Below are 15,904 nucleotides of genomic sequence, written 5' to 3'. Positions count from 1 at the left end.
CTAGGGATCTAAAATATAATAAATGTATTGTATTAAAATTGCTTACAATTACATTTATTTTTAGCTAAGCAAAAAAATAAGTTATTGTTTTTTTTTCAAGAATCACATAACAGTTAGACAATAGTTTGTACCAAGGGCTGTCTGGGGCCATGGTCCATGTCTCTCAAAGCCATGTACTATGCACATCAACTGGCATAATAGCTCCGTAGTAGTAATGCTCTAAACCCAGCTTGTATGTCCATATAGTTCCTTCTGTGGGATGTAACAGGCTCTTCTCTTCTTTAGTTTCAGAAATGTGTCCCAGCACTCTATGCAAATTGTGTTCCTTGAGGTTAGCTCTTGTTACATTCATGCCAGAAGTGTTTCCGTGCGTACCTGTTCCATTATGCTTACTGGCTGTATGAGGCTAAAATATGTCCCATTTCACACATTTTTTCCCAGCATTGTTTCCATTTCTTGAGACTGAAATGGGTTTGGAGGAGATATGTTTCTATGACTATCTACCTCCATTCTCAAACTGCAATCCCATCCAAAAATATCAAAAACAGATGTCTTACACCGTGGTCTCTTTAGACTGGGCTTAGATAAAGTTCCAGTACTACAAAGCTCAATACCAGTGACTTGTTTTTTATTATGTAATGCTTCATCTCCAGAAGACTCAAAATCAGTCACATGTGGCAGCGAGGCCTTGGAACCCATCAAGGTTTGCTTTGGCTGAGCAGAATCCTGTTCACTCTCACACTGCGTAGGTAAAAGAGGATCTTGTTCCCCATTTTCCACAGTGACAGAATTATGGTTTTTCCTCATTTTCGTCTCCCCCACAGTAAACATAGCAGGCGACTTGGAAGAATCTAAACAAAAATAAATTAGTGACTTAAACTAAAGACATTTTAGAGCCCTGGTTACCAACTGTGTCTTTTACCGTGAATCTTGTTATACTGCAATGGAACTGTTCTAAAATCTGGAGCAACAGTAGGGTAATGCAAAATATTAATTTAGGAAATATCTATGTGGGGATAAAATAAATCTTTGAAACGTTTCTCAAAAAACTATTTGTGAAAATGTGGATAACATACAGATTATTCTAATACACTGTAGACACATATTGTAAAAGTCTTGATGCTCCACAAACTCCTAGCATTCATTAGTAGACAGCTGGAATACCACAGGTTGGACACCCTTAGTTAATATAAAAATTTTATTTGAAAGCACTCAACAATAAGCTTACATAGTTTGCGGTTTTTGATTATAGCATTGGAAAGTATTATTATATTATGGTTACAAGAACTGGTCATGTATAACCACCACATGGGTCAAACGCAAAGGTGCCCATTTCTGATTACACTGAAGTACCTATTTAAGCACGGTGACTTCATGTTTATATTTTCATAGTGTTGGGAGGTAAAAGTCAAGCACAAAAAAACAACTGGCCCTCAGAGGAGCATACAATATCAACTGCTCGGGCTAGCAATGCTTTGCTCCCATTTTTTCTAGGCAGCAACCATGTTCCCTGTGCCCTATAAAGGGCACGCCTACCCTGAAGGCTTTTTCTACTTAACGGGTGTTTGGTAGCTTACACTTTTATGACAACATAATTGCTGTTTTTAGAAAAAAGACAAAAAATATTTTGTACTCACCTTTCTTTCTATAAAATATTAAAGTTGCAAATTACCTTAAAATAAAACTTAGTCTGAGGTAGAAAGGGGCATTATAAGATATTTTGCAATCTTTATTTTTTTTTTCACCCTGAAGACCTTTATTTTAAAATTTCTCTGGCTGCTATGACCCAATTTACCCTAGCAACTAGGTAGTTGTTTAAATAGCAGATGAGGATAAATAACAGAAATTTGATATAGAAAAGAATATTTAAAACATTGTAAAAATAACCTTAATGACAACTCCAACAATCAAATAGCATTTTATATTTCAAATGTACATTAAGAACAGTGATATAAAGCCAACCCTTAAATTGTACATAGTTCTATTTACTTAGATGTGACTCATTCTGTAGAAGAGAACAGCTGGGCGAAGTATGGTCATCTCCTGGAAAGAGCCAGTTGTTTGAAATATCTTGTTTCTGGGTTCCAGGCAGCTGTGTTAGTAGACTTTCCTCTGGGTTCTCTGAAGGCTACAAAACATAGCAAAATTCAAATCTTAACAGAACCGCACTTTGAAATTTTTCAGTGAGATAATATATCAAAAGAAACATCTACAGAGCAGAGAACAAAATTTCTGTAGCGTTTTGTTTCAAAACAATGCAAACTGCTTAAATGTTGGTACCTGTGGGTTTTTTTTTTTTGCAACTTGCATTCCCCTTGGTTTCTTTTGCCTTCTCCAGAGTAGTTTACCATAAAATTTTCTTTTGGTATGATGTAAGCAGTGGCATTTTAAGGCAATCTGAATTTGGTCTTTTTGTTTATTTCTTTTTTTGTCACGTTTAGGTCTTTTTGAATTTGAAATTTCAGTTTAACACAGTATAAATGTCTTACATATGAGTATGATCATTCAAGGGACATCATCAAACCTCACTTCGAAAAAATGATGCACAGAACGTCTTTAATAAGAAATGTACCTGGTGAGTTAAAACAGTCTGTAGCTGGTAAAGAAATTCCCACAGCAGTTTCTCCAAGCTGGCCATGAAGGTTTCCCCATATTCATTGTGTAGCTTTGTCTGTAACAACACATTCATATCATATGAAACCATTTTGTCTATCTTTCTATGGAATGTCCACAATTTTTCAAAACTGAGAAAGAAAAGAAAACTGGGAAACACCACATACCCCCAAAAAGAGAGCATAATACCAAGATAAAGACATCACCATAATGGCCATGGATGAAGCTTCAAAGTTAACAGTACCAAGGGTTGGTGACATATCATGTTGGCCAAGACTCCACTCTACCATGGCTAGAAACCACAAACCCTTTGAATACCTATAGGCAGTGTCCATTGATGGCTATATATGATAAAAGACAACAAAAACCTGACAGACTAGAAAAAGGGTACTTGATGCCAGAGAATTGGTGACCCTAAGCTGTTAATAGTAGTCTGCCCTGGATATCTCACACGTAACTCACCTTCACATAATTCCTTCGGAACCTCTCATCCCGTATCATACGAAGAACCAGTTTACGGAAATGTGAATGACACCGTTGGAGTCTGGAGTGGTCCCGCAACACCTAAATGAAGAGTTCCAGTATAACTAAATAAAATCTAACAAAGTGATCATTAACATTTAAGGTGGCCACACACGTGGCGATTTTCGATCTTTCGTGCGACCACTGGTCACACGAAAGATCGTTCACATCCTCCACAGACGTTCAGGGCTGAATCGTCAGATATGGAGGTAGAAACAATAGGATTTCTACCTCCTTCTGCCGATTCAGCCCTGAAGGCAGATTTTGCTCAGACGCCTTCTCTCATTTAAGAGATGGCATATGAGTGGGACACTGGCATTACATTTCATGCAATTGGAAAACATTTTTTACACCAGCACACCCTTACCTCCTCCAGAGAATTACTACTTGGTGCACAGCCTAGAGAGTCGGCACTCTCCCCATAGTCCGGTCAAAATATTTCAGCCAGCACAAGAAGTAAAGTGCAAGCAGGGCTTAGCCCCTGCGTGTTTATTCAAAAAGCAGCTTTTTGAATAAACACGCAGGGGCTAAGCCCTGCTTGCACTTTACTTCTTGTGCTGGCTGAAATATTTTGACAAGATTACATTTCATGCCACATGGGTGTTATTCACATGTCACAAACAAAAGCACCTGGGGACTCATGGCCATAGGCAGCTGAGCTGACAGGACTCCCACATGACATGTAGTGTTATATTGTATGTAATAAAAAGCACTAAGTTTACCAAGGAGCAGAAACCAATTAGCAGGTAGCATTTGCTGGTCACCTGTTTAAAATCTTATTGGTTGCCATGGGTTACTGCTCCTGGGCAAACTTAGTGCCTTTCATCACATATAGTGTTGTGTGTATAGTGCTATAGGCCTAAATAAAAAAGCACTTACTGGTGCCGCACCACTCTATTTAACCACCCTAATCTTCAAGTACACCGCCAGACGTAACCTTTGCTCTACACATGACCTTCTTCTCATCTCCTCACTCATCACCTACTCTCACATCCAAGACTTCTCACGCTCTGCACCCATCCTCTGGAACGCTCTTCCCCATCCCATTAGTCACTGCCAGACTCTCCAAGCCTTTAAACGGTCTCTTAAAACTCACCTTTTCACTCAAGCCTATAACCTAAACCTATTCCCTAACCACTGGTTTTTACCTCTCATTCCGCACTTATTGTCACTTTACACACCTACATGAACTGTAACGCCATGCTAGTTACCCTGACCTTATGTCTCAGTCCTTCCTTTTAGAATGTAAGCTCTTGCAAGCAGGGCCCTCCCCCTAGTGTCTCCGATCCTCATCCAATGTAATTGCAAACCATTGTTTATATGTACATGTTGACTGTTCTGTCTTTTGTACCCCTCTATTCTGTAAAGTGCTGCGTAAATTGATGGCGCTATATAAATAATAATACTAATAATAATACTTTTATGAGTAGGCTGAAGAAGGAAAAATCTTGTTCTATAATGGCTCAAGTTGCATATGTTTTGCCCAAGCTGAAATTGGGCTGTACCTTTCTAGCAGTTAGTTAGTTAGCAGTTAGTTAGTATAGGAGCTTTTACATTCCTTAGCACTAGTCTAGTGCCAATCTTTTCTCTATGGAAACATTCAAATCCAGCAACAAGATCTTAATTGTATGTATCAATGTAAAATGTAGTGAAAGAAATTTTTCAAAATAAACACTACCCTTTTTTTTCAAAGATAACAGAAGTATGCTATTATTAAAAAACAAAAACAAAATGTTTTTTTCTGAGCAGTGTTATATTAAATACTTACTGCATTTGGTTCATCAGGTAACCTTGGGGGAAAATGGAGGTTTAGTGCTGTCAGAATTGACATCAGTGAGCAGCTTTTCTCAACCATGTCAAGCACCATCTGTGGGAAGCAAAAAATATTTAGGAAATGGGCACTGTTGGATTTGTACACACATACATGGGACATCCCATCTCACCTTTCCTCTTAGGCCTACACTGAGTTTTGCATGGTGCTTGTAACAAAGCAGACCTGGTACTTGCTCATGGACTGATTCCAAGAACTCCAATATTCTCCCAAAGTGTTGTGTCTCTCTTCTTCTCATCACCTGCCAAACAGCACTGGTCACCGCAGCAAGATCTGCTGTAAAGTCCACACTTGATTCAGCTGAACCTATTGAAAGCAAAAATAAAAAATTTTTAGGCACAGAAAGGCAGAAACATTATAATCCTAAGTACGAAAGGCCTTTACATATTAAAGGAGACATAAGGAATAAATGAAAACATCTGTAATCTTGCAGGCAATTGTGAATAATATATGGTACTGGTTTTGCTTTGCTCTAAAAATTAATACTATCTGTAAAAATGGCCCCTTTATCTGAGCTTCCTACAGATCCTCTCAGGTCCCTGTCTGTGTTTAAAATGAGACCTCCAGTCAAAAACGTAAAGACAGGCTTTAGTTCCCTATCAGGTCAGACTAGCTATCCTACAGTGTGGTGTGCTAAGTGCCGGCCCCCCTGTACAGCCTGGAAAAAGAGGCAGCAGTGAGACAGATGGACAGGATTAATGGGCTTTTTGGAGAAATTTTCAATAAATCAGCCCAAAACATAACTACTACAATTCATTAACACAAATCAGATCTAGCTTTGCACAACTCTAAGCGGCAGATTTATAAAAAAAATTTTTTTAGAGCTTAATACATAAAAACTCATGTTTTATTCATTCCTTCATTGTTCTTGTTTCAGCCATTGATAAATACGCTTCTAAAAATCCCATAGGAATGAATAGAACATGAATGAGTTTTTATGTATTAAGCTCAGCATTTTGATAAATCTTCCCCAAGTACCATTAATGTATGCTCTAGTTGAGCTGTGATAGCCAAATGTATGTGTTGTAAGACTTCAAACTCTTTGAGAGAAATCAGTGTACAGAATTTCCATATCTGCATGTAGTCTGATGGGTAGGTCAGACCATAATGTGTATATGTTGTAATTTACTAAATTGTACCAATGTGACCATTCAGCAACTAGACTTGGTCAACTTTTAGGCAAAAGATGAAAGCAAAGAAAAGATTGGTGGATGTGGTGCTATTTTTTTACCCACTGTAATTAATTAGATGTAGGTATATTACAAGAATATGCTGCAAATACAACAAAAGTCTATTTTAACATGGAAATAGTATTTTTGCTTTAAACATTATGATTTACTGTTTTATTAACAAGTTTAAACCGGCTGCTGCCATACAAAGCCAATTAAGAGATTATCTGGCATGTTTTTGTACATATTAAGTTTAATTCCTAAGAGCTTAAACTACCGCATAGATATATGTTTTAGGTGCATAAGGCATTACTTTATACGAACCCATTAAATAGACAACTTAACCGATAACCTACGCAGAACTGATGTAACATTGATAGGACCCATAAGATGTAGTACACGGCAGCTACAAGCTAAGTTAATTTTCAAATAAAAGTTCCAAACCCAGTTATCAATCACCTGCTTCCCGATCACCCTGTACTCCCATTTTAGCAGCCAGCTCCGCAGACAAGACCAGGCATAGCCTTCCAACATTGACCAATCAGCACAGAGGAAACTATTATTTAGCCACTAAGCTTGCCGCCATATAATCAATTCAACATTCAACCAGCAGAACAGGGGAAGTCAGTTTCGTCTCTTGCCGCCATATTATCAGGGCGTGGATTTACTCCTATGCGTGCCACGGTGCGTTCCAAGCACCAATGGCGCGTTCATGCGTTTCCGTACGCCGGCGGCGCGCATTCAGGTGTGTTTATGGCATCAAACGCGCGCGTTCAGGTAAGTAGTTTATCTACGCAGGAAAGGAATAGGAAGATTTGGGTGAGTTGCGCTATCTTTAGTTTTTATAAGCGATATACATTTGTTTAAAGCGAAATATTCCTTATTATGATACATACCGCAACTTTATAACTTTAAGCATACACGTTCTATTACATTTTAGGCTCACCTGCTGTCCGTGCTAGTTAGGTTTAAATTCAATTGATTCTTTCTGGTTGTCTTCCTGGTACTGTGTTTTATTGTCTTCCTTTTTATATATTTCTGTGGCTATTGCAGGGGTTTAACTCATTGCGCAGAATGTGTCCGTCACTAAAACAGTTTATATTCACTTACCTGACAGATTATGGGTACATTTCGTTTTTGCATGCATGCCTATACAGACCTCATCTCTCATGCTTCATAATTAGTTTCATTTAAAGCTATAAAACGCTATACCATGTTTTACCAATCATACCAATTTTAAAATATTTTCTGAAATTGAATATGATAAATAACAGAAAAACGAAATAATCAATTTAAAGTTTGGCCAAACCTAAGCACTGTTTGCAATATCAATTTGTTTAAATTATTAGTACCAAGGGACCAGTAATAAATATTTCTTTTATTCAGCCTTCTTTTATCAGTGGTCTAAACAGAGCTGGTCTCTTGTGTTCAGTGGAGCTGTATCTAATAAATATATGTTATCAGCCCCCCCAAACCCCAGGTTTTTGTAAAAAAATCCATACCAGTGTACTTATTCCACTATGCTAGTATAGAAAGTTATGTTAGTCCCAATAGTTAGTTATCCCACCTTTAATAGGGTAGGCTTCAAGCATTATGCTTTCTGTGATGTGCTGCTACTTTTTTAATTTATATAGGTCTCACAATGGGAGATTCTGCTACAGACAGGGAGAATCGGGCACCTAGAAAACATAGACATCACCAGGAAAATGATCTAAGCAGTGAACGCAATATTCATAAACCTCATAATAAACATATGCAGGAGAATGATCAATATTCAAAGCAATATCACAATGAAAGGACTCCATCTAGAAACAAACAGGAGAGAAGTAGAAACAGTTATCCCGAGAGAGACCAGATGTGCGAAGAAAAAAAAAGTCAAACCTGGTCTGAGCAGAGAGAAAAATACTACAGAGAAAAGGAAGCAAGCAGAAACCAACAAGAGAGAAGCCAGGGACGGTATGATGACAAAGATGGGTATTATAAAGAAAGAGGACAAGATAGGAGCCAAAAGGATATGAGCCAAAAACAATACTTGGAAAAAGAGAATTACCATAAAGAAACAGAAAAAGGGAGGAGGAATACAGAAAAAAGTCAAAATGACTACCACGAAAGAGATGAATATCGTGAAAATTATTCATACAACAAAGATCGTCACCAGTATCCAATGGATAGCAAAGAACAGGAGCGATATTATGCTGATCAAAGGTTAGAGAAAGCCCTTTGCATAATTATATTTTCAGCAACATAGAGATCTTTCTCTTTAAGGTTTATTGCACATGCTAGTTTGGCCCCTTCCAATCTGTATGTCTGCACATTGATAGAATTAATTTTGGCCTTAAAATGCACAAATGAACATTTTCTGCCATGTGTGCACAACTTCAAGTGGATTCCAGTGTTGTCGGTGTGCTCAAATATGGGGCAGATTGCCATTTTATTATTAAGTCATGGCAACGCCAGAATCCCATAGAGTTTGAGGTGCCTCTTGGCAAATTTTCGATTATTCTCATATTTTATGTTTTTTTTAGTAGTATAACTTGAGAACATGACAGTTCTCCGTTTAAAATTTAAATGATAACATTCTTCTTAGTAATGAAAATCTGTGCTAATTATCATTGTGTAAAACACAGTTACTCCTATAACAATAACACACAGTATGATTCTTAGCATGTGATGCCAGGGGGTTTAGCCGCTCCATGAGCATGGTATACCCGGTACAGTTGTACAATAACTGCCTGCAAGAAAAAGTGCATTCAGTTGTGTGTCTACTTCGAGTGATGGCCATACAAGTGAATGTGGAGGTTAAAGCTAGATGAATGTTATGTTATTGCTAAGGAGGGACATGCCCTTGGCAAAACACTCTTTACTTTATACTAGGCCAACTAATAAAGATTTAAGTGTATAGTCACTGTATCCTGTAATTTGTGTCATACAGAACCTTCTCTGTGCATGGCTCTAATATGGAATATGTTGAAGAGCATGAGACAGATGGTGGAATCTTGGATTGCCATAAATGCAGATACCTTTGCACTAGTCGTGGTAAGTACACAGCGTGGATTTGGCAAAACATTGTTAAAAAATGCTAAGGCTACAATAAATTATGGTCTGTATTTACCATTAACATTGTATTTTTATACCATGGTAAAATAAAGAATAATCCCTGTCCTGTATGACTTTTAAATAGCTTGGAGTTGCCCAGATGTAGGATGGGTGTACTGTACATACTAGGATATTCTCCAGCATTCAAAGATTACAAACAAAAAAGCAACTAATAAAGATGACAAAAACGTGTACTAACTGAGAATGTGAATCTAATTGATAGTTGTATTGAATTATATATGTAATATAAATACAATATTTATAATATTGGAAACTAAGCTAATTAGCATTCACAAGGAAATTAAGGTGGTTTTGGATCCATAGTGCCTTCAAAGAGATGTTAAGATAACATTTTTAGGCACACACTAATTCTAATTGCTAATCTGCTACCCCAAGCAAAAAAATCAACCAGAAAATTTTTTTTTCTGCTTTCCCAAGCCTCCCTTGCAACATTCAGAGTGCATTCATTACACTGTTTAGGGTGCAGTACACTGATTTCTATACTGCACATATGCCCAACTTTGCAGGCATGCTTAGGCATGGTGCTTAGAAAAAGTCCTGGACCTGTGCATTTTAAGAGATGAGGGCCGGTGTTGCAGGTTATTAACTAAAATAACTAAAGGGTACCTAATAGTGCACTTTCTGCTCCTCTGCACATATATATGTACTTGTGCCCTGCCCCAGCCACTTTAGTAGGAAGTAAAAAAAAAAAAAGTTGACCCTCACTTGACTAGTTTACCACCCTCTATCGATTTATTTTTTTTTAGTTACTCATAAAGTGTTTTGCCTTTATATAGTTTTTTTTCTGTTTCAAAATTATTTAAAAAAATCTTGGCGTTAAAAATGCAAAAAAAACCCCTTTATATATGAGATTCTCAACAGGTTCACAGTTTATCTGTGAATAATTTGTTATGTTCTTTTATATTGATCAACTTGAATATTTACAACTCTTTATTATGAATCATTTTTGTATTTTCACATTGGTGTCCAAGCAATATAATTTATTGTGCAGGTGAGAAACCTGAAACTCAGACTGTGTTTTGCGTGTCCACTGGAACTTGATTTTCTGGTTTTTCTAGCTTGATTTCAAAACTTTAGTTTCATGCTTCATGTATCTGTCTTCTGAGCCAATTGCTCAGTCTTGTCTGCTGCTTAGCGCAGTGTGAAATTGACTTGTATTTATTGATTATGGTGCTATTTATTCTGTCCCGACCACACTGCTTTTTTAAAAAAGTGGCCAAACAACAGCCAACCAAACAGATATCTGACTGATACTCCCTCTGACCTAAACAAATAGCCATTGTATGGTTTGGCTATTAACAGGTACAATCCAGACAAACTGATATAACAGGAAGTAAATAGCGACTGAAGTTTTTCTTACTTTCTCATCTGCTGATGCCTTTTATGCCTGCAAAGAAGGTGAACATTTACATTTTGAATTGACTGATTTGTTAGGATTACAAGATGAGTATACAAACTGTCCTCCTTGAGGTCAACCTACATGGCTAGATGGTTGTGCTTTATCGTAAAAGTCTTGCCCCAAATCTGAGCAAGTATATACACTAGAGTACATCACATCAGTTGTCAACTTTTCTCACAGCAACTTTTCCGTGCAACTGTTTTGTTTTGTTTTTTAGATAATATTAGACATTTGGTAAAACGAGTTTAGTCGAATTTGGAAATATAAAAAAATTAGAAATGATGGAGTTTTAGTAAATCCATTCTTGTTTCCTGGATATCAATGAGCCATGAAGAGGAAGTCGAGCAGGCAGAGATAGAGACTGCAAACCATGATGCACTTCTCTGATGCCATTTATCATTGGGGATCAGGTCTCTGTTGTGGTTTGGAGGAGGGGGGGGTAGGATTTTTTTCCTCCCCTGCCCCAGAGTTGGGTCATATCTCAAACCTTTTTCTGGTCAAGCTATGTAATAGAGTAGAGGTGAAAATATATCCACAGAGTTTTTAAAAGAAGCTTGTGTAAATTAAACATTCTAATATGTTTGTACAATCCATGTATGGTCAGTTTGTTGGAAACCATTGCTTTGGCACATATAGAGTCCTCTTCTCAGCCAATGCTTCTGCCCACCAAGGATATTCTGTATGTGCAACATATGAAATATGACCAGAAGGAATAAGCTTGCTCATTCTTAACATTTTCCTGCACTGTTTAATTATTATATATGTCATTCATCTCCAGCTTTGGTACTTTGTCCTTTTAGCAATAAAACAAAGCATGTTGAACAAGGTATTTTTATATGCATATAATGTTAAGTTGCCTTCATTTCCTGCCATATTGTGCACTTTTACCATATTCCATGTTTCTGGACCAGTGATCCCCAAAAACTGGCTCATGAGCAACATGTTGGCCTTAGTGCAGATGCTTATTCTTGCATTCCTGGCTTGGAGGCAAGATTTGGTTGCATAAAAGTGTACCAGGTGTACTACCAAACTGTGCCTCATGTAGGCAGCCAGTTGACATAGAGGCAAATCCCCAGGTTTAGGGGAAGCAGGAAATGCAAGCTGAAGCTTGTGGTTAGTATTGCTTAATTTAGTGTGGTAATATAAATAGAAATGTAAAGTAAATGAAATTACAGGAAGATAGTATCCATCATTGATATTCCATTATTTATATTTCCATAAAGGAATAAACTGAAGACTCCGCATTAAAGGAGAAGGAAAGGCTAAGTCACTTGGGGGTGCCAAAATGTTAGGCACCCCCAAGTGACTTAGAGCGCCTACCTTGTACCCCGGGCTGGTGCCCCTGTACGGAGGGAACAGCACCAGCCCGGGGCACCTGTAGACACCGCTTCCTCCTTCCTTTGCGCGCTGCCGGCGAAATCCGCCGGCCGGCGCATGCGCAGTAGAGTGAAAAGCCGACTTTAATGTTAAAGTTCGGCTTTTCACTCTACTGCGCATGCGCGCGCAAGCGAGGAGGAAGCGCCGGCAGCTACCCCGAGTTGGTGCTGTTCCCTCCGTACAGGGGCACCAGCCCGGGGTACAAGGTAGGCGTTCTAAGTCACTTGGGGGTGCCTAACATTTTGGCACCCCCAAGTGACTTAGCCTTTCCTTCTCCTTTAACTTCACAAAATAATCAAATGATTTCAATAAAACAAATTTCCTTTTGATTTACTAGATGATTTGGAGAAACAAATTGCAGTAAATGTTAGTGTGGACACTTTTTTTTTTTTTTTTTTTTTTTTTTTTTGCTTTACTTTTTAAATAATAAACAAACAACAGTCTTTGACTACTTCCTTATGATTTACTTACTGTGAAAATGTAGAAGGAACCTACAGAACAGGCTAAAATAAATAGGTCATGCATAAAATTTATAGGCCTTATATGGACCTTAGTGTCCAGTAGATTTCAAAAGATAAAGGTTTGAGCTATACATGTATATCTCCACTAGGATCTTGGTTTAAATATTAAATTCACCATACACCTAACACTACTCCATCCAATTTTTCATCTTCGCAGCCTTATGCCAGCTATTAGAAGTTTTGTTCAACATGCTGATCCTGATCTGCTGCTCCGTGTCTTACAACTCCACAGGTGGCTACACCGGGATTACTGATCTGGGAGGAATTTACTACTATGCCTATGGTGGGGCTTATAGTGGATTTAGTGGTGCAGATGGACAGAAAGCCCAGCAACTGGATGTCCAGTTCTACCAATTAAAGCTCCCAACAGTTAGAGCATCCATGGGATTTGGTGGGGCTTTAATGGCTTTCTGTTGCCTTTTAGTTCTTCTTGGAGTACTCCGTGTTCCATGGCACTTTCCAATCGTGCTGTTGGTAGAATGTGTGCTAGATATTCTAATTGCTGTGGGTTACTTACCAGCTTTGTATTTCTACTTCAAATATCTCCAAGATGCATATAACTCCCAGGTGTGCAAAGACAGGGAAAGTTTGTACAGCAGCAAAGGTTACCAAGGCTTCACTTGTTCTCTGCATGCTGCAGACATTGCAGCTGTACTCTTTGCTTGCATGGCAGTCATAGCTTTCTTCCTGAGTGCTGCTTTGGCCATCAAGGGCTATAGGAGAGTCCGCCAGTTAAAAAAGAAACCCAACAACTATGTTTGAGTTTTTGATCATATAAAATATTTTACTTATTAGAGTACTGATACTAAATGAAGGAAAACTTGACTATACTGGATAAGCACAATAGGCAGATCAGTATAGTCAGTGTACACTAACATGAAATTGCTATGAGCTGCCTCATTGTCAATGACAGGGTTAGCATTCTGGATAACGTACTAATCTGTATTCACCATTCTTTTATATACTTTTATAACCACTTGTTTGTAGCTAACTGTTATTAAGGGCTTTTATATATTCTTATTATGATGTAAATATTTGTAACATTCAAATGTGCCTAATGATTGTGTTTTTTGTTTTTTTTTGTTTATTACCATTTTTGTGAAAAAATATATTAAATAAAATATACATCTGATAATCTAAGTTTCAATTAGTTTTCTTGTTAAATTATTAGTGTTTTTACAATTACTTTTCAGCATAACCTCCACATTAATAAAAAGGGAAAATTAAACCGCTGTAATAACAAGCACTACTAAATATAATATTATCCCTGGCAATAATTTGGTGATTAGCATTATTCTCTTTCTTTCTTGTCCCAGGTATACTGCACATCTTGGAGGTGATCCTCAACGTGCTGGTTCTCATTTTTGTAGTATCCTCCTATTTCGTTCTTTCAGGATTCAGTGCTGGAATGTCGAGTGGTGGTTTTGGAGGGGGATATTACCCTTTTGAGGGGCAGGAGCTGCAGGAGGTGCGTCAGCTAGACCAGCAGTTTACAGTAATGCGGGCCCCTCTGCTTTATGGGGGTTTAACTGTATCGGTGTTGGTGGGGGCCCTGACCATGGGAATTTTGGCTGCCGGATCCAAACACCTGTTGAGTCTGTCTTCATTATATTTGCTGATGGAAGTTTTGTTTTGCACGTTAGCATCCTTAGGCTATGGAACAGCACTAGGGGTGTTTTTGCACTTTGCCCTACAAATAAACTCCACAGATGTCTGTAAGAGACGGGAAAGGTTATACGCCAGGAACGGCCTAACCTGGATGAACTGTGACCTAGCAGGAACAGATGGAGGAGCTGCTGCCTTTGCTATTATTTTGGTCATATTATATGCAGTAAGTGTAGTACTAGCTGGCCGTGCTTATAGGCAAAGAAAATTGCTGCAGAGACAGCGTCCATTCTTTCCACCAGCTGCAGAAATTACATTTTAGCTGGTCAAACACTGAAAAAGCCACACATATGGGAGGTTGTCAAAGGAGGAATATTTATCTAATTTGCCCACCTGCAGGTAATGCAGGCCTTCAATGCAAGGATCAAATCAATGAGCTATTCCATTCTGGCCCTTGCCGTGTTAGGATTTTTTAAACTTCACCTTAGTGGTAATTTCCAAGTACATATATAATGATCTAATTTAATATATATTAATAGTGAGGATACATTATATGTAAAGGACTTCAGAGTATACTGCACTATATTAACAATACATATACAATGTCCAACAAGGAAGCTAACGATCTTGCTGCTCTATTGAATAATCAGTGGATAGCTTTCACTTCTGCCAATATATAGAGATTACATTTCAAATTACCCTGGTCATTTCCAACAAGGAGGCAAGTAATTTGTACAGTATTAGTTCTACTACAGCTTTGGGCTAAATTTTGGTCTATTCCTAAAACAGAATTTATAATACTGATACACAGCAATTATTATGTTTCCTGTGACCATTGGTCGCAGGAAAGGTCATTCGTTTCCCCCATTGACGTTCACGGCTGAATCGTCAGATATGGAGGTCGAAACAATAGGGGTTTTTTTGCTTGGGCGCCTCCAATGGTGCCCGATCAAAATCTTCTAACCCGTGACGAACAATATCAACAGCCTTTGCGATATCGCCTGTCTTGTCGATCTGCCATACACACACAAAATATGGTATGAAACAAGGTTTTGTACAATAATATCAGTGCGTGTATGGCCAGCTTTAGCCGCTTATTGATTTTAAATTCACATATGGTCCTTCTACTTTTCAGCCCTTCAGTCTCTAAAAATTTATCAGCTTGTTCTCTGGAGACTGTTTCAGCCTGGGAAACAATGTAGAGTGTTAGTTTTTTTGGCCTAAAATGCAAACTGACAACAAACACAGCAACTAAGTAATTGTGGGAGTGAGCAGGCTATGAGCAGAAGCCCCCCCCCCCCCCCCCCCATGGTTATAGTTTAACCGTTATAGTGCCCAATAAACCTTTTTAGACTACAACAAATCTGTAAGAGGCTTATAAATAAAGTTGGGTCCATGCTGATTCCTACAGCTTAGCGAAGAGGGTCAGTAGTTTGAGGTATGGATTCATGCAATGAGCCCCAAGCAGATTGGGCAGGTGGATATGCCTGGTCTGACATTTGCCTAAGGAATCTCCATCATTGTCTTTGGGAAAATCTAAAGTTCCACTTGGAAGGTTGATTTTCTCATTAAACTAGACCTGAAGAAAATGTCCCAAAAGCTACATATCTGTGTGTGCTAAAAGCGTGTGAGCCATTGCTTGCAGTAACTGGTGTGACCACCCCGCCCCATCCCCCCCAACAATAAATGCAACTGAATGTAACCGTTCCGATCAGTTTTACACATAAGCTTTCTAGACTCACAGGCTAAC

General features: G+C 38.3%; 2 protein-coding genes across 6 annotated transcripts; one reads left to right on the top strand and one right to left on the bottom strand.

The window, feature by feature from the left end:
- Positions 1-423: 423 nt before the first annotated feature.
- Positions 424-6,622, bottom strand: tinf2 (TERF1 (TRF1)-interacting nuclear factor 2). Its single transcript, NM_001143925.1, is given in 7 exon segments — positions 424-851; positions 1,990-2,128; positions 2,573-2,671; positions 3,076-3,177; positions 4,904-5,002; positions 5,079-5,272; positions 6,595-6,622. Coding segments are annotated over 7 exon segments (1,089 nt in total).
- A 147-nt stretch (positions 6,623-6,769) lies between these two features.
- Positions 6,770-15,169, top strand: marveld3 (MARVEL domain containing 3). 5 transcript variants are annotated; one of them, XM_012961255.3, is made up of 4 exons: positions 6,770-6,912; positions 7,770-8,340; positions 9,068-9,171; positions 13,866-15,169. In XM_012961255.3, exons 1-4 carry the CDS (start codon positions 6,837-6,839, stop codon positions 14,474-14,476), a joined length of 1,362 nt encoding a protein of 453 aa, XP_012816709.2. In that variant the 5' UTR covers positions 6,770-6,836; the 3' UTR covers positions 14,477-15,169. The 5 variants fall into 5 exon arrangements, with proteins under 5 accessions (XP_012816709.2, XP_012816710.2, XP_012816712.2 ...); XM_012961256.2 differs by lacking the exon at positions 13,866-15,169 and adding an exon at positions 12,707-13,684 and having other exon boundaries at positions 6,786-6,912; XM_012961258.3 differs by having other exon boundaries at positions 6,868-6,954.
- The last annotated feature ends 735 nt before the right edge of the window (positions 15,170-15,904 follow it).

Source organism: Xenopus tropicalis, chromosome 4, assembly GCF_000004195.4.
Source record: "Xenopus tropicalis strain Nigerian chromosome 4, UCB_Xtro_10.0, whole genome shotgun sequence".
Lineage (NCBI taxonomy): Eukaryota > Metazoa > Chordata > Amphibia > Anura > Pipidae > Xenopus > Xenopus tropicalis.
Note: the sequence above shows the minus strand (reverse complement) of the source record. Positions and strands in the feature narration are given on the sequence as shown.